Source organism: Oryctolagus cuniculus, chromosome 20, assembly GCF_964237555.1.
Source record: "Oryctolagus cuniculus chromosome 20, mOryCun1.1, whole genome shotgun sequence".
In the NCBI taxonomy this organism is placed as follows: domain Eukaryota; kingdom Metazoa; phylum Chordata; class Mammalia; order Lagomorpha; family Leporidae; genus Oryctolagus; species Oryctolagus cuniculus.
In genome coordinates this window covers 43685240-43709461 of record NC_091451.1, presented here as the reverse complement: position 1 = coordinate 43709461, position 24222 = coordinate 43685240, and the positions used below count along the sequence as shown (strand labels likewise).

The 24222-nt window shown below is 55.7% G+C and overlaps 1 protein-coding gene across 13 annotated transcripts in view; it reads right to left on the bottom strand.

The window, feature by feature from the left end:
• Window positions 1-24222, bottom strand: part of EML1 (EMAP like 1) — a 181994-nt gene that overhangs the window by 4609 nt on the left and 153163 nt on the right. For all 13 annotated transcript variants that reach the window (XM_070065389.1, XM_070065387.1, XM_070065384.1 and 10 more), the window contains 11 exons: window positions 22721-22831; window positions 21772-21867; window positions 19535-19669; window positions 18831-18930; window positions 16757-16911; window positions 15406-15531; window positions 15109-15240; window positions 12872-12939; window positions 10429-10517; window positions 308-405; window positions 140-227 (listed from right to left, as the gene is read on the bottom strand). In XM_070065389.1, the coding sequence (XP_069921490.1) occupies window positions 140-227; window positions 308-405; window positions 10429-10517; window positions 12872-12939; window positions 15109-15240; window positions 15406-15531; window positions 16757-16911; window positions 18831-18930; window positions 19535-19669; window positions 21772-21867; window positions 22721-22831 (1198 nt within the window). The remainder of the gene's footprint in view (window positions 1-139; window positions 228-307; window positions 406-10428; window positions 10518-12871; window positions 12940-15108; window positions 15241-15405; window positions 15532-16756; window positions 16912-18830; window positions 18931-19534; window positions 19670-21771; window positions 21868-22720; window positions 22832-24222) is intronic.

The window sequence follows — 24222 nt, the reverse complement described above, 5'->3', positions numbered from 1 at the left end:
TGCAGGGGCCCCTGAGGCGGGCAGGGGCGAGACCGAGCCTTCCTCACGCCCTGTGAGCCCAGAGCTGGCCGGTGACGGGGCTGGTGAGGGTTGGATGGTGGAGCCGGGAGCGTGGCCTGGCGGGCGGGATGCTACTCACAGTAGAGGATTTCATAGTCTCCGGAGTTGGACACGAGGAACTGGGAGTTGACGGACCAGTCCAGGTGCGTGATGAAGCTAGAGTGACCCTGGGGAGAACAGGCCGGGTGAGCCTCCGTCACCTGGCGGCGAGGGGCGTGCGGGGGTGCCGGGGCCAGCGGACACTCACGGAGCACTTGCCGAGGCGCGTGTACTTCCTCCCGTTGTCGCTGACCCCGTAGATGTAGATGCAGTTGTCGTGAGAGCCGATGGCCAGGAAGTTCCCGTCTGCAAGAGCAATGAGCGGCGTCTCGTTTTATTGCTTTTGGGGGGCGACACCGCTGCCCCCACAGATTCAGAAAAAACAGCCAGTGTTCGGAATGACCTCAAAGAGGACGGTTTGCTTTCGAGAGAGTCCTAGGCCCCTTCCATCTTTTGAAAACACACTCCTGGCTACAGTATAAAGCTCGGGGCGACTTACAAACTCCCTGTGCCCAATGTCAGGACATCTCAGAGAACCCTCGGCTGGCCAGCCCCGTGCCCACCACTGAAGGGTGAGTCTCGGCTCCTCAGCCAGGCCCACGGTGACCCCCAGAACGTGCCTCCCCAAAACACGCCCCCACCGCACACACGGGTCCTCCCACCCCGTCCCCCAAACACTGTTGCTAGGCAGGAAGTTAGAAACCAGCCCATCTGTGTGAGAAGGGCCCAAGGAAGCCGACACCTATGGCAGTCAGTATCTGCACCCAGCAGACCCTGACGGGTCAGATTCCAGACGGCCCTGCCCCTTTTACCTGGCCTGATAAACATCTTTCCTCTAGGGTGGGCACCCTGGAGAGAAGGCCCTTAGCCCACGCCAGCAAGGCTTCCCGGTCTGGCAACCTCAGTGGTAAACTTGGAGAGGAATTTTTTGTATTTTCACCCAACAAACCCTTCCACCAGGGCTCCCCACCCTTTGTCCTGGAGGAGGGAAGGGGGAGGGGATAAAGAGACTTCCTGAAAAACCGGGAGTCTAAACAGACTGCGCGCTCAGCCCTCTGCTCTCCGCGCAGCCGCCCGCCAGGCCTGCCCAGGTGTGTTCTCTCCTTCAACCACGTAACCTCGCTCTCCCCCGTCCGAGTGACTGGGCACTGTCTATCCCTTCCGTTCTGACTGATGCCCTACTCAATAAAACCTTATTACTTAACTCTCTGTCTCACGCCTGAATTCCTCCTGCAGGAAGACAAGAGCCCCATGGCTTCCACGGCTCTTTTCTCTGGTGACACTGTCACTTAGTGTCTTCTTCCCTCGTGGTCCCAGGAGGCCTAAGGAAGCAGGCTGTGGCATGCATGTGGCAACACAGAGCAGGGGCTCGCGGTGGTCCAAGAGCAAAACCCGCCCTTGAAGCTGGCAAAGGAGCACTCTCCACCCCCGCAATGTGGCAGCAAAGGGAGGCGGGCCAGGATCACCAGGCAGGAAACTGGGCCGGCCTGGGGTCCCCGGGAAGGTCCAGCCTCCCTGGGCTGGGCAGCAGCAGGAAGGACATGGAGAACCACACAGTAGGGCAACGGGACCCTTGCCCACAGGTGCAGGCTGCCCACGGGTCCTTGGCCTTGTGGACATCACTCCTCTGTCCCTAAAGCACAGCACCGAGAGGACTCCCCAGGGCGACATCAGGAAGTGTCCAGCGGTCATGGCAAAAACCAGAGCTTCGTTTGGTGCCTCTCTCCCTGCCTCCGCCCTCTCTCCCCGCCTCCACCCTCTCTCCCCACCTCTGCCACCCCCCACCCCGCACGCTCAGCCTCCGCCCTCACACTTCGCTGTCCCAAGGCAGGAGTCCTACAGGACCAGGCATGGCCTGGGGCCGTCAGGAGATGGTGTGAGCGAGACTGAGGCGGTCAGAAACCCCCAGGGAATGGGGCCCTACCCCACGGCAGACTTCTACTACAGTATTCTCAATTCACGGTGGGTTTACGGGAAGCCACCCCACTGTAGGTCCACGAGCATCTGTGTGTAAAACTGGGCCCTGCCTGATAGAGAAAAGCAGCCACGGTGAGTGGACACACCGCCCAGCGGCCAGATGCAACCGAGGCCCGGACTGCCGCGACCCCAGGCAGCGCCGTCTCCTCCTGGCCCACACCTTCCCCTCCCCATCTAACTCACCAGGGCGCGTGCCCCAGCTCTCTCTGAGACTCTGACGTGTCTGAAACTTCCTCCACTGGAATAAGTCGGGTTTTGGTGCAAAACAAAGAGCAGCTGAAGAACTCCCAAGGACCAGCGAGCAGGGCCCGGGCCCTGAGAGGACGGAGGCGCGACAGCTGGGGTCTGTGCTCCACTCTGCACTGGAGAGGCAGGGAGACTGCGGGCTCCCATCCACTGCGTCACTCCCCCCAGCACCCGCAGAGCCCAGGCCAGGTCTCCCTTACGGGTGGCAGGGACCCTCATCTGTCAACGCCCAGGGTACATGGTAGCAAGAAGATGGGATTAGGAGCAGAGCGGGGACTTGAACCCAGGCTCTCTAACATGGGCTGGGGGTCCCAACCAGTGGCTTCATGGCTAGGCCAAACGCCTGCCCCGGGGGGCTTTTTTATTGATTGGTTTCCATTGACTGGGGGCTTGCACACAGATTTTTTTTTTTTTTTTTTTTGACAGGCAGAGTGGACAGTGAGAGAGAGAGACAGAGAGAAAGGTCTTCCTTTGCTGTTGGTTCACCCTCCAATGGCCGCCACGGCTGGCACAGTGCGCTGATCCGAAACCAGGAGCCAGGTACTTATCCTGGTCTCCCATGGGGTGCAGGGCCCAAGCACTTGGGCCATCCTCCACTGCACTCCCGGGCCACAGCAGAGAGCTGGCTTGGAAGAGGGGCAACCGGGACAGAACCTGGCGCCCCAACTGGGACTAGAACCTGGTGTGCCGGCGCCGCAAGGCGGAGGGTTAGCCTAGTGAGCCGTGGCGCCAGCCTTTTTTTTTTTTTTTTTGACAGGCAGAGTGGACAGTGAGAGAGAGAGACAGAGAGAAAGTTGCACACAGATCTTAGGCCAGCCCAGCAGCACCGCACAGAGGATAGCGACGAGTCTGGCTTTGCTAAAGGGGGAACGGAGCTCCGGAGCCCGCTGGAGGGGACAGAGCCAGGAGGGTGCAGGCGGGAACGACACCACCTATGGATCGGGAAGCCTCCGTGCTCACCTTCCCAGGGCCTGAAATGACAAGTGAGACCTGTCACCAGCTTGCAGGTGGCAGAACAGCACGGTCTCTGGGGTGGCTGGGCGGCTGCTGGGCAGGTCCGTTTGTCACACAGGGCACCGGGATTTGCTGCTCAGAGACCAGGCTGCTGCACCTGCCTGGGAACAGCCCAGGATGTGGGGGCACCAGGTGGCAGGGGCAAGAGGCAGGCCAGGGGGCAGGGGCTGGGCGGAGGCAGAGGATTTGATGAGAGAAGTGACACCAGTGAGTGCCAGATTCTGATCCACTGTCGTCCAAACAGAAAACACTCACATCTCAGACAGTGATGTGGACCAGAGGAGTGAACAGGTGTAAGGTTGTGAGGTTGGTGCCGTGGCTCAATAGGCTAATCCTCTGCCTTGTGGCGCCGGCACACCGGGTTCTAGTCCCGATCGGGGCGCCGGATTCTGTCCCGGTTGCCCCTCTTCCAGGCCAGCTCTCTGCTGTGGCCGGGAGTGCAGTGGAGGATGGCCCAAGTGCTTGGGCCCTGCACCCCATGGGAGACCAGGAGAAGCACCTGGCTCCTGCCATCGGATCAGCGCGGTACACCGGCCGCAGCGGCCATTGGAGGGTGAACCAACGGTAAAGGAAGACCTTTCTCTCTGTCTCTCTCTCTCTCTCACTGTCCACTCTGCCTGTCAAAAATAAAATAAAATAAAATTAAAAAAAAGGCTGTGGTCCACTGCCCTGGCCCCCACTCGGGTCTTTCTTTTCATGCATGGATTTTTGTCCTAGTTTCATGGGTTAAACCAGAAGAGGCAGGCCAAGTATGTGCAGTTGGATTTCATGAAATTGGAATTATTTTCTTCCTATTTCTGTTCTTCTACAAAAATTAATATAATTTTAAATCCATGAAAACTCCATTTTGTCCGGTCATAAAGTGCTCTAGAAGGTTCCTGATGTGCAGATTAGCAGGAGAATCATCACTGCTACACTTCTGCATCTAAGGAATCTAGGAGGGGCTGGCACTCTGCCAACAATCATACTTATCTGTGGTTTCAAAACAAACCCACGTAACAGTAGCTTGCTAGCATGAGACCATCTTATGTAACATATTTCATAAATAAAAAATTGCTAATAAGGCACAGCTGATGGATACCAGATGGCTGTGGAGATGCTCTTGGTTCCCAGTTCTTGGAGTGCCAAAGGATCCCCCACTCTGGGTGAAGCCACTGCGCACCCTGGGGCTCTGTCGCCTTGCCCAGCCCAGGCAGGCCCCTGACTCCATGACAGCTCCCTCCATGCGCTCACAGAACCAAGAAATGGCAGGAAGGTTGCCCGTAGGTTCACCTTTGCCAGGTAACTTCTTGGCCCCCTGCACACCTGGCGTTGACCTGAAAGATTTACAGAGCAGCCTGGTTCTTCCTGAAGCTCAGCTGTCCACACTCCTCTCTGTGGATTTGGACTGGCGTCTACCCGTGCCACAGAGTACAAAGGAAGCAGTCACCCACAGCGGGGGGCTGGGCTGGGGGCTCCCTGGTCCCACCCCCGCAGCCAGGGAGGACCACCCATGAAGCTTCTGTAGAAGCTAGCCGGCATCCAGAACCCTCCTGAGACTGAGGGCATGAGGACGAGCACTCGTAATTCAGCGGTGACTTCTCTAAGTGTCCCACGGCTCCGCGAGCTAACTGGGAGATGGGCTACATTTCAGGCTGGGATTTTGGCGTGGGCTCCTGGAGTTCCACATCCATGGCAGCCTGTGTCTGAGCATGTTCTCCTATTGTGGTCTAAAGTGTACAAACACTGGAATCTAAGAAGAAGCCAGTGACCCACAAAGGGATAGCCTAGGTGCTGGGAACGTCTTGTGCACAAGGAGAGAACGCACACTGCTGAGCCCGTGCTGCTTGCCCTGGGCAGGTGCACTGTGGTGGGTTCTGAACACACTGACGTGGTCAGCGTTACTGACCACCCACCCATGAGCTGGGCACACAGTGTGCAACAAGTGCGGTCTCTGTGGCCATGGGATTCTGGGTCACTCCCCGAGGGTCTGCGGCCCCCACGCAGCACAGTTCTGATGACATCGCCCGTGACACCTGCCCACTGCCCACGGTCAGCACAGCCACGCCTGCTCCTGCAGTGGAGCCTCCAGTTTGCTGTCTGGCTTGACCAGGTCACCTCGCTAATGAAAAGGGCACCGGATTCAAACGCGGGTGCCTGGCCCCGGCCAAGCTCTCACCTGGGCCCTCCACAGCCCCCAGCCATGACCCAGAAGCCCAAGAGTCAGAGCTCCTGGTAGAAAGAGCCCCCGGGTCTCCAGGGAGCAGTCATCAGTGTCAGCGACAAGACCTGGGAAGTCCGCAAAGGCTCTGCTGGCGGCGGCAGGTGACAGATGCTGGAGACCAGGCCCTCCTGCAGGCGGAAGAGGCCCCGAACAACTAAGAAAATGATGATGAGACAGAATATGGGCTAGAATGAGCAGAAAGAAACGCAACAGTTCAGAGGTCACGCGTCAGATGCATCCTGGGTCAAGTGCACCTGGTCCCCAGGTTGCTGGGTGAGAGGCCATGACCTCTGCTCTGGCACAAGGAAAAGGCATGTAAAAGGCGCCCTTCCTATAAGAGCTGGAGACCACGGTCCTACCACGAGGCAGAGACGACACCGCCAAGTTATCAAACAGAGGGGTCCAGGGGGCAGTGGAGCTCAGCCTCGGCCACGCACTTCCGTGGACCAAAGCCACAAGTTTCCACAGTGTCAGCACTGCCAGGTGTCCCACACATCACAGAAAAATGCTACTTTCTAAACCAATCACGCAACACAAAGCCTTACAAACACCCACCCAGTAGCAGTGAGCGCTCCCAGCACCCACCCTGTCAATTCCAAGCCTCAGTTCATGCACAAAACGGACCGCGAGCACCTGGGAGAAACAGCTGAGGTACGTCTAAGGCAAGCACATGGGGGCGGGCGCTGGGCACAGTGGTCAGAATGCACTTGGGAGGCCCACAGCCCGTGTCACAGGGCCTGCATTCAATCCTGACTCCACTCCTGGTTCCAGCTTCCTGCTAATGTGCAGCCTGGGAGGCAGCAAGGGATGGCTCCGGTCCTTGGGTCCCTGCCACCCACGTGAGAAGTCCAGATGGGGTTCCCGGCTCCTGGCTTCGACCTGGTCCAGCCCCAGCAGTTGCCAGCATTTTCAGAGTGAACCAGTATACCGAAGATTGTTTCTCTCTCTTTCTCTGCTGCCTACCCCTCTGCTTTTCAAATATATACAAACAAATAAAAAAAATTTTTTTAATGTACAAGATGATCCTGGAACAACCTGTTATGCCAGCTCACAGGGAATAACGGAATACAGGTCAGTTCACAACAACTCAAGAGTCAATCTGAGTGGTATGCACCAGCCATAAACCGTTCTACTTGTGGTTATAGCTTGAATAGGTATAAACACCACACACGCACACACACAGAGGAGCTTCAAAAAGCTCATGGAAAACAGAATGAAAAACTAATTTTTGGTGCAAAAATATTTTGAAATCCACGCATATGGGGGTCTTCAATAAGTGTGTGGAAAATGTACATGAGAGAACCATGCACAGATTTCAAAATTCCTTGTTCTAAAATAACCATTTTTTAAAAGACTTATTTTTATTTATTTGAAAGGCAGAGTTAGAGAGAGGAGAGAGAGAGAGAGAGAGAGAGAGAGAGAGAGAGAGAGAGAGAGAGAGAGAATCTTTTATCTGTTGGTTCACTACCCCAAATAGCTACAACAGCCAGGGCTGGGCAAAGCCAAAGCCAGGAGCCAGGAGCTTCTATGGGTCTCCCAGAGGGGTGCAGAGGCCCAAGCACTTGGGCCACCTTCTGCTGCTTTCCCAGGTGCATTAGCAGGGAGCTGTACTGGAAATGGAGCAGCTGGGACACAAACTGGCACCCATATGGATGCTGGCATCTCAGGCAGCGGATTAACAAACAAAGCCACAATGTCAGCCCCCAAAATAAACTTCTTTTAAAAAAAACTTTTAGATGTATAGAGACAGGAAAAGAGAGAAAGCAAGAGAGAGAGAGAGAGAGCGAGCACTCCACCCCCCAGTCACTGGCTCACTCCCCAAACGTCTGCAAAGGCAGGGGCTGGGCCACAGCTGAAGCTGGGAGAACCCAACCTCAGCCTCCTACAGGGGTGGCAGGAACCCAGTTCCGGGAGCCATCACTGCTTCCCAGGTCTGCATTAGCAGGAAGGAGGAGTCAGGAACCAGGGGAGATGAGTCCACACACTTCAATATGGGATGTGAGTGTCTACTGTTAGGCTCAATGCCTGTCCTCGTACAGGGCATCCTTATCCCTACGCCTTCCCCGTGTCCCCTGGGACCAGGCAAGGGACGTGCTCTTGCACTTTTGTTTACCATTTTACTGGAGCTATTAGCTAGCACAATAAGGAAAAAGTAACTAGAGGCACCCAGATTGCAGAGGAAGAAGGAAAACTGTCTTTGTTTGTGACAAGATCCTGTACCGAGAGAAGGATCCTAAAATTACACATACCCCAAAACTAATAAACGAGTTAAGAGAGGTCAAAGACTGGAACCTCCATGGGCAAAATCAATTTTATTTCTACAAACCAGTAGCTAATAATCTAAAAATAAAATCAGAAAGAACTCCATCCACAGTGGCTTAAAAACAATTTAGGAATTGTCGCTCCCCCTCTTCGTGGAGGAACGACACAGGACCCTGCGCTGTTCTTTTGTCTGCTCGGCCCTCCCCAGGTTTGCTGCTGGTTCTTCCCGGGTTGGCTACCATCCCTTCCACCTCTGTGGAAGGGCGGTTCCCCCTGCCACTTTCCCCACTTCCGCGGGGGAGCGGCACACCGCCGGCCGGCTCTCTCGGGGGCTGCACAGGTGTTCCTTCAGATAGATGTTCCTCTTAGATGTTCCTGGTGCATGTTGTCTCTCTCCTCCTTTATAGTCCTCTTCCGCCAATCCCAACTCTGCTACCCACACGCCGAGTATGCTGCTCTCCTCCAATCAGGAGCAGGTCCTGCTGCTTATTGGTTGAACTGGAGGCAGCTGTGCAGAAGCTGTTTCTCCCTTCTCAGCGCCATATTGTGGGAGAGCAGATGCATAGAATAAGTCTTAATTCCAGTAACTTAGTCTAGTCCGAGTTGCTCCCAGTTGCTCCCCACAGGAATAAATTTAACAAAGGAAGTGTAAGACTTGTACACCAAAAAACTTACATATTGCTAAGAAAAATTAATAGAAAATTAAAATAGAAATATAAACAGACGTTTCCTATTCATGAGTTAGAAAGCTCAGTATCATCAATCCAGGTAGCAATCCTCCCCATACTGATCTATAAGTTTGACAAAATCTCTATAAAATCCCGGTAGTTCATTAAAATTCAAAATTGTCAAGCTGACCCTAAAGGTCACGTGACGACAACAAGACAGGCAAACCAATCGTGAAAGAACCACAGAGTTGGAGGAGTTACACTACTCAACTGCTAACTTCCTCCAAAGCCACAATATTCAGGACTGGGGTGGGCACAAGGAAGGACATGGGTGGGAGCAGCACTGAGGGTGAGGAATGAGCCTCCACGTGTATGGCCGACTGGTTTTGGCCACAGTGTCAAGGTGAGTCAGTGGGGAGCAGTCTCTTCATCTCGGGGGGCTGCGACGACTGGATAGCTATGTGCACAACAAATAACCCAATTCTTGCCTCTCACCGTACGCAAGAATTAGCTCAAATGCACCACAGACCTAATGCAAGGGCCAAGACAGCAGCCCTTCTGAAAGAGAGCATAGGAGAAAATCTTCCTGATTTTGGGTATGATATCAGAAACGTGATCCATAAAAGAAAAAATTGATGAATCAGACTTTATCAAAATGTGCTTGAAAAGATCACATTAGGGGGCTGGTGCTGTGGTATAGCAGGTTAAAGCCCCAGCCTGCAGTGCCAGCATCCCATATGGGTGCCAGTTTGAGTCCTGGCTGTTACACTTCCAATCCAGCTCTCTGCTATGGCCTGGGAAAGCAGTAGAAGATGGTCCAAGTCCTTAGGCCCCTGTACCCACGTGGGGGGACCCAGAACAAGCTCCTGGCTCCTGGCTTTGGATTGGCACAGCTCTGGCTGTTGTAGTCATTTGTGGAGTGAACCAGTGGATGGAAGACCTCTCTCTCGCTTGCTCTACCCTTCTCTGTAACTCTGCCTTTCAAATAAATAAACCTTAAAAAAAAAAAAAAAGTCCATCAAAGTGAGGACATGCAGATACCAGAACCCTCACCCACTGTGAAACAGCACAGCCACTCCAAAGCACAGCTTGTAGTTTCAGAAATGCTAACATCCATTCACCCAAGGGGGCCGAAAGACAAAGTGCACAGGAAGACACACACACACCAGGGTGCGCACCGCGGCATCCTTCCCAACCATCACAGCCAGGAGCAGCTCACAGCTCCGTCACCTGACCTGACGGAACGCGCTTTACCCACAGCATGGAATTCCACCCAGCAACTGAAGAGGAATAGGCGGCTCACACACACACACACACAAACACACACACACACGCCGACCACAAAAGCATCGCCCTAACTGTGAGAAGCCAGAAGCCACAGGCCACGTGTTGTCTGGCTCTGTTTATGTCTGTGGGGAGAAGGCAGCTTACAGAGACAGGAGGCAGATCACGCACCGGCTGCCTCGGACCCGGGGCCGGGGTGCACGCGAATCGTTTATGGGCAGGGAGGAAGCCTCCCGGGGTGATGGGCAGGCTCTAAAGCTGGATTATGGTGCTGGCTGCACAACTCCATAAATTTACGAAGAATCATTAAATTGTACGCGTGTAATAGGTAAACTCTTGTGTGTGAATTTTCTTAACAAAGCTGGTAAAGAGCCCTCGTCTTGAGCTGCATAAAACACTATTAACAGATGAAAGGACCAGGGCCTGGAGCTGCTCCGGCAGATCACGGGAGGAGGGGCAGACGGCGGATCCTGGGTGGGGCGGTGTCACTAGTCCAGGGGGTTCACAAATTTTTAAAACACCCGAGCAGAGTGACCCGACGGAGGAAGAGAACCCCAAAGCGCACGTGTGATTTAAACCCAGCCTGAGGAGGCCTGTGAGGGAGTTTCTGGACGGCACCTGCACACGACTCAGCATTCTGGGGGAATCTGAGAGCAGTGAGGCTGGGGCTCTAACCTGGTGAGTACCGCATGACAGACAGCTGCTCGTTCCCATCCGTGTGGACGGTGACCAGGTCCTTCGTTTCCGTGTCGAACACAAACCACCTGTGGCAAAGGTGAGACAAGCACCGTGAGGCGTCCAGTGGCGAGAAGCAGCTGTTGCAGCGACACCGAGCCCACCAAATCCGCCGCGAGGGCTTAACCAGCACTGTGTGTGTGTGACTTCCCAGCTCTGTGTCATGGAGCTGCCTACACACACACACGTCCCGATGCTGTGGCCGGAGAGCGAGCCCGGGGCAGGAAAACGGAGGATGCCCAGTGCCAGCGCTCAGGACCACCTGCCACAGCTCACCCAGGGCAAGGCAGGCCGGTCCCAGAGTCTGGTCCTCTGGCACCTGCTCGAGGGCAACCAGCAGGGGGCAGGAGAGGACAGAGGCCTGGGAGAAGGGAGCAGGGGGCTGTTCTTGGGCTGAACCTCTCTGCGCCCAGCTGCCTCAGCCGTTCAGGAGCTTGGTGCTAAGGCAAACTTACAACAGACGTGAAGGTCTGTGCCCTCTGATTAGGACCCAAGACTCGCCGATGGCTGCCCTATGTCGGGGTGACTGAGCCGCCTGCCCCTCACACCCTCAGGTGGAAGCAATGGGTGGGACCTGGCAGCCCAGGGGTGACAAGGCACAGGGGCTCCCTGCTGCCGCCATTTCACACCGAGACACAGACTCCCCCTCGGTGCCCCTCCCGTGCCCACTTGCCAGGACCTCCGTCCCCACTGGAATCCGATCTCGTGCCTCGGCTTTGATTCCTTGCCCCTTTAACAGCTGCTTACTTTTAACGCTCTATCTAACCGTCCTGGGGGGCAGCCTAGAAAGCATCTGGAACGTCCTATTAAATTGACAGCAAAAGGAGCTGAGCCTGGCTGGGGCCCAGGCATGCGGAGGCACGGGTGGAGGGGACAGCCTAGGACACTGCCTGTGATCCCGAGCGTGTCAGCACGCGCCACCACGGATCAGCAGATGACAGCGATACCCCTCCACCAGCGTGGAGCCTGCTGAGCAGAGCATAAACTGTCTCGGAGGAAGGCAGGGCGGGCTGTGGCACATGTGTGTGCACGTGTGCACGAGTACATGCACATGCATTCCCGTGTGTCACTGGCACACTCTCAGGAAGAATCCGGCTGCGTACATGGACTCCAATTCCTGAGATGCTGCCACCTACGACTCGCCGATGGCTACTCCCTCCTCATGCCTCCTCTGCAGTGCTGACGGAATCTAAGCGACTCACCCAGAGCCAGCGCTCGGGGGAGGGGCAGCCCTCCCTCCCTCCTCCGCAGCTTTGTGTCCCACGGTCCGAGTTACCCACAGTCAACCACGGTCCTAAGTACCAAATGGAAAGTTCCAGAGTTCGGCGATTCCTGGGTGTCCCATCGCATGCTGCTCTCCTCCATCGCCACCCCCCCTCACTTCCTCTCCTTGGGCAGGCACTGTGCCAGCTCACATCACAACAAGAGAGACGGGCAGGGAGAGAGCGGCCACAGCCAATTGCTATTAGACCACGCAGTGCTCTAAGTGCTCCAGCTTCTTATTAGCTGTTGTTGCTAACCCCCGCCAGGCCTACTTTAAAATTCACCTTGCTCACAGGTGGGTATGTACAGGGAGAACACAGGGTACCAGGTTCCAGGCACCCACTGGGGGTCTTGGGATGTATCCCCCATGCTGTGTGTGTGTGTGGGGGGCGCTGCTGTTCCAGGACAGACGCAACAGAAAGCTCTGATCCAAGCTTGCACAACAGTGGTGAGCACGCCCCCCACCATGGCCCGCCAGGTGGCCCCAGCAGACGCTCTGCCTGCCTCCTGCCAGAGGAGGGCGGCATGGCCAGGCCAAGGCTAGTGTCAGCCTCTGTAGGAACACAAATCCAGAGTTTCCATCACCGGCTCAGGACACACTGCTGCTGTTGCTGGGCAAAGCTGGGATTCCGACGCAAACCCCCTGCCTGGCACGTGGGGGCCACTCGGGGAATCGACCTCAGTGGAGTCACAGCATGAGGTCAGGGTCTGGGCAGTGTGGACAGTTCTGACAGAGGAGCAGGGAATGGCACGGCTGAGACTTCAGCACGTGAGATGCTTTCTTGCCCCACTCCTCTCGCAGGCCTTAAGGAGCTGAACAGGTGCTCTGAGACTGCAGGCAGGGTGGTGCATGCGTGTGTGTGTGTATGTGTGTATGTGAGAGAGAGAGGGAGGGAGGGAGGGAGGCAGGGGAAGGGTAGACAGCACATTTACAGGAGGGCCCACAGCGTTCCTCAGGTTTGTCCCAAGGCTCAGAACGGCAGGGACCACTGTCGTGAGTTCTGCCTTTGAGTCTTGACTTCATTCTCAGAAGTCACTAGAAGCTGTGCCCAGCCCTGGGGGAGCAGACCACAGGCCTCTTGCCCATGAGCTGCGCGCGGCCACGCGGGTCTGGACTTACCTCCCGGTCAGTGTTCCAACGGCAACCACAGACCCTGAAGGATGAAAACCAGAAGACTGAGCTGGATCCTAAAATGTTGTAAAGGGAGTGTAAATCGATGGCCCGACACAGCACTGCAGCATACAACACACAGCTCTGACCGCTCAGGGCGACGCGGTCTTCGCAGTCTCTTTCCTCCCCAGAGAAGGAAACGCAGCCTCCTTGCCACCTTCATTTTTTTAGGGGTTTTATCTTTTCCTCTTTTATCTTCGTGTACCCACAGCAACCGGACAAAAAGACAAACGAGGGCAGACTCTGGTTCCAGGTTGGGGTTTCTGTAACCCACTCCCGATGCTGACCCCTGCCCTGAACGGCCAGCCCTTCACACACCTGCCTGACCGGCTTGGAAACGCGACCCCTGCACAACTCCAGGACAAAGACGCTCGGGGTGAATTGCAGGTTCTGAGCCAGTCACAGACTCTGACACACGTGGCAGGTGATGGACAGACACACACCAGGCCCCCGTGAGCCACAGTGGGTGCCGGGCCAGGCTTCTCAGGGCAGAGCCCTGCTCAAGGCCTTCGAGTGGTGGGGGCAGTGGGCTTGCGATTACTTTTGGATCAGAGATTATGGGGCAACAGTAGGGTCACAGTGCTGGAGGCAGTCAGCTGTGGGCCCACCGGGGATGGTGGTGGAGGCTGTGGGGTTCACAACACGAGTCTGCAGGGTGAGGAGCGAGGAAGGCCAGGGCTGCAATGCCACAGCGCGGCTCTGGCCAGCAGGAGGTAGAAGGCGGTGGAGGCCTCCTCCTTCCAGTGAAAGGCGCGGACTGGCCGGATCCGTGTTTCACATGGGCACTCACTCGGTGGAGGTGAGTCACAGCAAGGCCAAGGCGGCCACAGCAACGGAAAGGGAAGAGGAGGCCTGGCCACCACTGGACCCACAAACAGAGCCCAGACACTGGCCCCACTATTCAATGCTTCTCCCCCAAGAGGGAGCTGTCAGGAGGGCCAGGGCTGCCCCTGGCAGGCAAGCAGAGCTGCTCAAGCCCACTTGAAGTGGTGCCACTCACAGAGCACTTCCGGGCCTCCCGCCAACTCCAAGATGGAGATGGAGGCACCCAGAGGCCCGGTGCTCCTGCTGGAGGCCACACAGGTGGCGGGCAGAGTGCACATCTGTGGCTTCCAGGCCAGAGCCCTGCCCTCCTACCAGGCTAAGTGCTTAGCAGCCTGCTGTGGGCGGGGACATGGAAGGGCGGTCACTGGTGTGGCAGGGCTGCCCTCTGGGCCACTGGTGCCCTGCCGCATCTGCTGGCTGTGGTCACTTCTGCCAACCTCCTACATCTCCCTTGGTCCCATTTATTTCTGCCCCTCACCACGGGGCACAAGCAGAACACAGAACACTCTTCTGTAGCCCATCCCAGCATCAAGGCCTACACAGCGCCTTCCTCTGCACGCAGTGTCCACCCCAGGGACCAACGCCCCCTGCCCCCTCTGAAAGCAGAAGAAATGGAGCCCCACAGCCCGAGGAGCACCTGGGAGCAGCCTCCAGGGCAGCGGCTCTGCAGGGCGCTGGTTCCTCCTCTGGGGCTGTCTGTGCTCCACGGCGTGGTGCAGAGCAGAGCCTGGGCGTGCCTGCACGTAAGCCCTGCTCCGTCGCTTACTAACGCGGGGACCCTGGCACCCCATTCAGCTTCTCTAAGCCTCGACTTCCTGATCAGTAAGATCAGAGTGAGAAAACCCTCCAGGCTGCAAAGCTGCCGTGAGGACGAAGGCTAACGTGCGTGCAGGGCCCAAGGAAACGCATGGCTGTGTACACATGGGGAGGGGCAGCTGGACGCTCAGAGGGAGCGTGAGTTCCTTCGCAGCGTGCACAGGGTTGCCAGCTCTCCAGCCAAGGCTCCCCCGTGCCAGCAAACTCACAGCACTGGGATGCACTAAGCTGTATGTTTCCTGCACAGCTTGTAAATCCCCATTCAGAAGGGACCTGAAACAGGAGGCAGCTCCTACACGGACATCGCAGTCCTGCGACCAGTGCCGACTTTCCACATTCACCTTGGAAAGCTCAAAAATGACCTTGAGTTCTATGTGCATGGGACCACCCCAGGCAATGAATGCAATGCAGATCTAAAGAGACAAATTAAGTGACATTTGCTTTGGGACAATTTCGTATCACTATTAAGTGCATGCAAAAATAAATGGACTTTGTTCCCAATGAGCTGTTTTTAAGAAAAATGGAAACATAACACGCATGGTTACCTCTATGATCTTGTCCCAGACAGGCCGGTGACCCACAGCGTCCCAGAGAATGGCGTGCTTGTCGTGCCCACAGGTCAAGAACTGAGGTTTGGAGGCATGGATGGCCAGCCCCCAGAGCTCGTCAGTGTGGCCCTACGCAAACAGAGACAGACAAGGGCTCTCTCTGACTCTGGTCGACACTCCGGGCTTCTGCCCTCCCCCACCCGCTGGAGGGGGTCATCTCAGTGTGGGGCGTGGGAGGAGGAGTGGCTCAGACAGAGCGTAGCACGTGTGATGGGCCTGCCGGGCAGGCTGTACCTGAGTGATGGGCGCAAAGTCCCCGGTCAGCGTGCCCTGTAGCACGAAGTTTCTGGTTGTGCCTATCAGGATGACGTCTCCTTTCCCCTTGGCCACTGTCCGTATTGGACCAAACTGTTCTGGGATCTACATGGGAAAGAGGCATAGAGGAAGAAAACATTTAAAAGGACATTAAGCCGTTAGCTCAGTCATTCAAAATACAGTCATTCGGGGCCAGTGCCATGGCACAGCTGATTCAAGCTCTAGCCTGCAGTAATGGAATCCCACATGGGCACCAGTTCGAGTCCCGGGTGCTCTACTTTCTATCCAGCTCTCTGCTGTGGCCTGGGGAAGCAGTGAAGATGGCCCAAGTCCTTGGGCCCCTGCACCCGTGTGGGAGACCCGGAAGGAGCTCCTGGCTCCTGGCTCAGCTCAGCTCTGGCTGTTACGGCCATTTGGGGAGGGATCAAGCTGAATGGAAGACCTCTCTCTCTCTCTCTCTCTGGCTTTACCTCTCTCTGTAACTCTTTCAAATTAAAAAAAAAATCTTAAAAAAAAAAAACAAAACAGTTGTTCATCAATATTGATAGGGGGCAGGGCTGGTTCCAGGACCTTCTGTGGACACCACAGTTGGCCGATGATCAGGGCCCCTGTATGAAACAGCGCAGTGTTTACACAGAATGTTTGGGAGAGTGACCAGCAGATAGAAGATCCCCCCTCCTTCTGTAACTCTGCCTTCAAATAAATACATCATTTAAAAATAAAATTAAAAATAAGAAAACACTTTTCTTGACAATATTAGAAATGAGGACCATTCTGGGCTACTTCACTCTTCGCTTGTTGCGACGTGATAGGCGCAGCCCAAAGACTTCAAAACACTGTAGTGCAACTTAAAACAGTGCGTTCTCTGGCTGGTCACTCTGTTCGGTGTTAAAGCCCAGTGTGGATGCTGACGAACACACAGGATGGTCTAAACGCTAAGACCCAGATCTTCTAGACCCACATGAGCCCTGATCAAGGTCTGTGCCCGTGAAAGGAGCAAAGGTGAGCGCTGGAGCCAGCGGGTTGATGCTGGGCAGGAGGGGGTGGATTCCAGGACCTCGGGCAGCAGCCCTGCCTTCGCCCACACCCTCTCCCTCTCACACAGCCAAGGCTGACCCCTGCTGGCAGAGGAGGCCACGTGGATTCCCCACGGCTGCTCCTGGCCGCCGCGGGGACCTCACGACTGTCACCAGATGTGTTGCATCCATGGAATACAACTTCATGCCAACGACTTCAGAGCTGCAGACTCAAGTGTTCAGATTCCCAGGGAAAAGGCCAAGGGCGACAGCCTCAGGGTCACGAGTTCCTGCAGCAGTGTTTGCGGACTTACCTCTGTTTTGTGAAGTTTTTGGTAGTTCCCATTCCAAGATATGAGCTTTCTATCCTTGCCTCCTCCCGACACCAGGGTGCCATCTCTTAACATACAGAGTGCAAAAATGCCGCCTTCGTGGGCCCCTTGAACTGCATGGCTTATTCGGTTCGTACCTAGACACGCAGGGAAAGCCATGACTAGCACGTTATCCCAAGGCTCACCTCTGCCCACTTTCCAATCCCATTCCACTCTCATTGTAAGAGGTGACGTGGTCGGCTAGAACGCCATCGTCATAGGGACCTGGACGTTCTCGGGGCGGCTGACAAGCGCACACAGGGCCACTGGGTGATGAGGGAGGCGTGCCAGCAGGTGTCCGAGCGCCACGCGGTTGAGCCTCCATCCTGTACCACCTCACCCCGCTGAGCTGCGCCCCTTCAGTCCAGTGACTTGGCTGCTCTGCCTCTCAGCTGCCCCCTTCCTGCACTGGGGCTGCTGCTCGCCCCGCAGGACTGTTCTACGGGTACGACGAACCCTGGAGGGAGCACCAAGAGCAGGAGGGAGACTGAAGGTCGCCCGGTGATCCTGAAATGACACCGGTGGCTCTGTCTCCATCTTTGGCCTCAACCCTGAGGACAGGGTGGGTATGTCCCCTCTTCCTGGCACCTGGGCAGCACCCATCATTGCTCCCCCGGCCTCACTGAACATGTGTGAGTGTCGAGCCAAAGGAGGCCTCCCAGCTGACTCTCTGGAACACCTGCAGCACCCAGCACCTGCCTGGCACCCCACAAATGGCTGCAAGAAGCTCTGTGGACCAGAAAAGATCCTTAAGCATTTTATAGCACCACAGTCAGTACTAACTTCACCAGACTAGAGACTTCACTGTAGACTCCCAGTAAAGCCACCGGCCCCATCGTCACGGCCCGGGCTGCAAGAACTTTTGGAGGATGTGAGGTCCACAGCTCCGCCATGCCCCTCGCTCTGTTCCAGTTCTGTTTCAAGTTGCAGACGCTCACACGTGTGCCTACACGACTCACGCTCACATGCATGCATACACGACTCACACTCACACGGATGCATGCACGACTCACGCTCACACGCATGCCTACATGACTCACACTCACACGGATGCATACATGACCCACGCTCACACGGATGCCTACACAACTCACACTCACACGGATGCATGCGTAATTCATACTCACACGGATGCATGTGTGACTCATGCTCACACGGATGCATACATGACTCACGCTCACACACATGCATACATGACTCACGCTCACACACATGCATACATACTCACGTGCACACATGTGCCTACACAACTCACACTCACACGTATGCCTACATGACCCACGCTCACACACATGCATACATGACTCACGCTCACACATATGCTACATGACTCATGCTCACACACATGCATACACAACTCACACTCACACGGATGCATGTGTAACTCATAATCACACATATGCATACATGACTCACATGCACACATATGCCTACACAACTCACACTCACACGTATGCCTACATGACTCACACTCACACACATGCATACACAACTCACACTCACACGGATGCATGCGTAACTCATACTCACATGGATGCATGTGTGACTCATGCTCACACATATGCATACATGACTCACATGCACACATGTGCCTACACAACTCACACTCACACATATGCCTACATGACTCACGCTCACACGCATGCATACATGACTCACGCTCACACGCATGCATACATGACTCACGCTCACACGTATGCCTACACAACTCACGCTCACACAGATGCATGCGTAACTCATAATCACACATATGCATGCGTGATTCATGCTCACACATATGCATACATGACTCACGTGCACACATGTGCCTACACAACTCACACTCACACGTATGCCTACATGACCCACGCTCACACACATGCATACATGACTCACGCTCACACGTAGGCCTACACAACTTGGACTTTCACAGCACTCCTGCCAATTCACGAACAGATGATTCTCACAGACTTCACTTTTTGACTCTTTTGACATCGCCAAGGCATCCCCGGCTCCGAGAATGGCCCCTTACGGTTACCTTTTCCCCACACTAAGATGTTGCCGCTTGAATCTCCAGTGATGGTGTCACCGTTTTCAGAAAAAGTCACACAGAGGACAAACTTTGGCTTCTCTTGTTTCTGCAGAACACAGTAAACAGAACACGTATCCTATCAAGTGTGAACTGGAATCAGAACCCAAGCGAGACCGGGGCAGCACACCGTGTGCCCTTTGGTTCTCGTCCACTGTGGCATAACCCAGCCCAGGTGGTCAACTGCTCCACACCAAGAAGTGCCCGGCTGGGATCCACGAGTTGCAGACAGGTTGAGAGGGGAGGGTGCTGGAGGGGTCAAAGGGCGCTGTGTCGCTGCAGCTGCAGCCTCAGCACAGAACCCTGGTGCCCAAATAAAGGGGTCCTGGTGCCCTCACGAAGCTCTCATGTGGCCTCCCATCCTTGGAAAGACAGAGGCCCACTGCCCCACAGGCCCTCTTTCTGCTGGCTGGGCAGGGTCAGCCACCCATGGTGTGGCTCTGCCCATCTGGGCTCTCCCAGGCTGGCTCCACCCTCCACCACTTTATCCACAGACACAAGGCCTCCCCAGCCCCGTGAGGGACCCTGAGGACAGTCTTTCTTTGTGCACCCCCTCCACCGAGGCCAGGAAAACAGGCATTAAGACAGGGCACCTCACAGCCCCCTGAAAACCTCACCCCTCAGCTGCAGCAGCCAGGGGAGCTGAGCTTTACCTCGAACAACCCTTGCTTCTTAATGAGGGAGCCTCCTTCCAGGGTCCAGAAGTAGAGGTGCGACTTCCCGCAGGTCACGATGACGCTGGCGTCCGTGGGGTGGAAATCGGCGGCGAACACCGCCTCGTTAGAGCACTTCAACAAAGCAGAGAACCAGACGCTTCAGGGCTCTCATCACACACACATGCACACACGCACACACACGCACTCACATGCAGGTGCACACACACGCATGCACACGGCTCATCCAGACCAGTGAGCTGCCTCCCAACTCAGTCCCCACGGCCTGCTCTTGCTGTAAACCTTACACGTGGACTGGCCGCGTGCCCCAACCTCCCCTCCTTGTCTGCTCCTCTGTGGGGAGCAATCCGGACTAGACTAAGTTACTCGAATTAGGGCTTATTCTATGCATCTGCTCTCCCACAATATGGCGCTGGGAGAGAAGTAAACAGTTTCCGCACAGCTGCCTCCAGTTCAACCAATTAACTGTAGGACTTGCTCCTGATTGGAGAGCAGCGTACTCAGCCGAGTTGGGATTGGCGGAGGAGGACTATAAAGGAGGAGAGAGACGGCATGCACCAGGAACATCTATGGGGAACATCTAAAGGGAACCCGTGCAGCCCCCGAGAGAACCGGCCGGCGGTGTGCCGCTCCCCTGCGGAAGTGGGGAATGCGGCCAGGGGGAACTGCCCTTCCACGGAGGTGGAAGGGATAGTAGCCAACCCGGGAAGAACCAGCAGCAAACCCGGGGAGGGCCGAGCAGACGAAAAGAACAGCGCAGGGTCCTGTGTCGTTCCTCCACGAAGAGGGGGAGCGACACTCCTCCAAGGCGGGGAGCTCCCTCCTCCGCCAGGGCCTCCCCCGGGGCCAGCCTGGAGCAGGCCAGCAGCAGGCTTTGCTGGAGGGGCTGGCCCGGAGCAGCAGGGACCTGGGAGCCGTGAGCATCTCTTCTCACCTTCTAGGGCTGGGTCCCCAGCCGGGCTCAACCACGAATCACCTGACACGTGTTAAAGCGCAGATTGCTAAGCCTCGCCCCATCTGCGATCAGAAACTTCAGGGAGGGGCCCGGGAATCTGCATTTTCTACAGCTCCCTCGTTCCTGGCTGACACTGTTGCCCTGCTTCCCCTGAGAGCCCTCCCCGAGTCTGTCTGGGGCTTGCTGGTGGCCAGCCCCGGGGTCCCCCATGGTGGGGCTGCCACTTCATCTCCCACAACCCAAATCCCAGTGTCCTGACTGCTGCCTCCACTTAGTAGCTCCACTGCACATTCTGGAATACGAGTAATAACTCGCCTCTGGTTGCGTCCAACCTGGCAACATAGCCGGAACCTTGCAAACACCTGACCAGAACCTCAGCAGGTATGAGGACAGGTGTTAGGACACACGCCTGATTAGAACACAAGGTCTACCTCCAGACACACATGAGAGAACGTTAGGGAAGCGGGGTTACTGGACGGTTAACTCTAGTGTAGGCATGTTGGGTTATCTAATGGTGATGTTAGGAAAGTAGGGTTACCTAATGGCACGATCCTAACATCAGACAAGTAAGGTTATCTAAGGCTAACAGATGCCAGAATCAGGACTCTGAAGTCTATAGTTTCTATAGAAACGGGGATTCTAATGATGACTTAGGTTCTAATGATGAAGAACCTATGGGAGTTTAGGAAAGTCAATTTGACATTTTGTGCAAAATAGATTAGAGGCGGTAAAAGAAGTCGGGGAGGAGGCGCCTCAGGGGATTTGGGATGAGGCCAGTGGCTCCAGGTCTGCTCTGCTTTGGCTGAGGCCCTAGGATGCAGCATGCCTCAGCCTCAGGTGTGCCGGCATGCACCTGCCCCGCCCCGCCCCGCACCTGCCCCGCCCTGCCTCCCCCCATCCCTGCTGGAGAGGCTCATGGACAGTGAGCACACCTCCCTCATCACCCCCCCACACACACACACTGTGTGAGCCCAGAGCAGCACTGGGGCTTTGTCAAGTGGGTGAAAGAGAAAGTGAACAAATACGTGACTGAATGAAAAGGGTAGTGGCCATGCAATGAGGATGAAAGAAATGCCTCCCAGACGTGCAGAAAGGAAAAGACCCTGACGGGACCAGGGAATGGCGTCCTGCAGGGGAGGGGGCAGGGGGCAAAGGACTCTAAGGGGGAGGTGTCCCGCCCACAGGCAGCAGGAAACGGGGGAACCAGCTCGGTGTGGGTCGGAGTGGGGGGACAAGACCAGCACAAGGCTTGAGGCGACACCTTCACGTCGGCCAGTCTCTCCTCTTTCTGCCAGTCCCACACGGACAGCACGTGGTCGTTGGAGTCATCCACAGCACAGAGGTTGCTTCCTCCGTTCTGGAAAGAGAAAGTTATTCACAGGAAGACTGTGTGTGAGAATAAAATGGGCTGAACATGATGAATAATGAGCGCAAATTCAGCTTTTGATAAAGAAGTTGCTACATGGTCATTGGGGAATGTCCACCCCTGGCTTCTGACACCTGCAGGTGAGCTTGGGATAATGCAGGGACAGGAGTGGCACGGAGAGGGGCCGGGGTGGCACGGAGAGGGGCCAGGGTGGCCCTCAACAGGCAGGTTCCATGAAAACCTGCCCCACAGGGGGCCAGAGCTCTGCTCCCAAAGGTGCGGGCCGCAGCCAGAGAAGCGCAGGGCCACGGAGGCCTGTCGACTGGGATGCGCACAGGTGCGCGGCTGTGCGAATGCAGGTTTCTGCGCTGGCTGGCGGGTGGTGTGAACGAGCCTCAGGGTAGGGCTGCTGAACTGGCACGTGCCCAGGTAGCCTGGAAGACCGCAGGCCCTGTTCAATCCCTGCCTGGGGGAGGCTGGGAGCCTGCTTGAAGGGGGCAGTAGAGGTGCTGCAGCCGCTTGTGAAGGGAGCAGGTGGGATCAAGGCCAGAGCAGGCAAACTGCCTTAAGGGATGCAGGACAGTGTCCTGGGGTGGGGTCGGAGGAGACGCTCTTTGCATCACCAAGTTCTCAGGGCTGGAAATGCCTGGCTGGAAGTGTGTGTCCCTGATGGCTCGTGTGTGACCTCTGAACGGGGGACCAGGGAGGCAGGAAACTTTGAGCTCAAAGCTGCATGTGCACGCGGTCAGCGGTGGGCGAGATAGCACTCTCCCTCTTCAACCTCGAGTTCTTTTCTCTCCTCCCTCTGGACTAAGACTGCACGACCCACAGGGCTTGTACTTACAGATTTTGAGAACGCGATACAGGTGACGGCGCGGTCAAAAAACCCCACTCCAATGACGTGGAGGGTATTCAGCGTCACCGAGTCCCAGATGCGCACGTGTGGGGGCAGTTGCTGTCGTGAAAAACCCGAGTCACCAGCTGTGACGGCCGCACAAGTTTATCTTTCCCTTGAGCTACAAGATGACCTCATGCCTGGTTCCGGCTATGTTGCCAGGTTGGACGCAACCAGAGGCAATAACTTCGATTTTGTCCAAACAAATGGTCTTTTTCTGCATTTGGGAGGTGTGCCCTTTCCCCATAGCTGCAGGAGGCCATGGGCATGGTGGCCAAATGAAAAATTAAGACAGGTGTACCAAGTTTTAAATTTTATTATTATTTTTTAATTTATTTGACGACAGGTAGAGTTATAGACAGTGAGAGAGAGAGAACGAGAGAAAGGTCTTCCTTCCGTTGGTTCACTCCCCAAATGGCCGCTACGGTGGGAGCTGCTCCAATCCAGAGCCAGGAGCCAGGTGCTTCTTTCTGGTCTCCCATGTGGGTGCAGGGCCCAAGCACTTGGTCCATCCTCCACTGCCCTCCTGGGCCACAGCAGAGAGCTGGGCTGGAAGAGGAGCAACCAGGACTAGAACCCGGCACCTATATGGGATGCTGGAGCCATAGGCGGAGGATTAACCAAATGAGCCACGGCACCAGCCCTGGGGTAATTCTTTTAGAGTGTGTTTTGTTGCTAAGGTCAGCATGTCTAAAGTTCATCAAGATGGTCACCACCAGACAGCATTGAAAGTCTGATGTTCTTGGGTCCCATAGGGGCAAAACAGGGGGGCGCTGTGGTGCAGTGGGCTAAGCCACCACGTGGGACGCCGGCATCTCATATCAGAGTGCCTAGTTTGAGTGCCGGCTGCTCTGTGCTTCTGATCCAGCTCCCTGCTAATGCTCCTGGGAAAGCAGCATGTGACAATCCAACCCCCTGGGCCCCTCCCACCCATGTGGGAGACCTGGCTGGGGCTCCTGGCTCCTGGTTTCGGTCTGGCCTAGCCCTGGCTGTTGCAGGCATTTGGGGAGTGAGCCGGCAGATGGACGCTGTCTCTCACAGTCACTCTGCCTTTAAAAATAAAAAATTACTAAAAAGTATTATGGTTAGCTGAAAACCCTCTCAATTGTGTTCCTGGGTAATTTATACTAATTAAGAAACTATCAGAGTGACTCGCAGATCTCAGCAGGAGAAGCACCAGCGTGGTGCTGGCGAGACAGGACACGGGAGGGGCTGGGCTCCAGCTCAGCTTGTCTCTGGGTAGCTGGGCATCCAGCGGGCACTGGCCTCTCTGGTTTCTCCCCAGGAAAGCTTGAGCTCACAGAGCGGTAACACTGTGTCAGCTGTCCACATCTCAGAGCTGTAACACTGTGTCTAGCTGTAACACTGTCTCAGCTGTTCACATCTCAGAGCTGTAACACTGTGTCTAGCTGTAACACTGTGTCAGCTGTCCACAGCTCACAGAGCTGTAA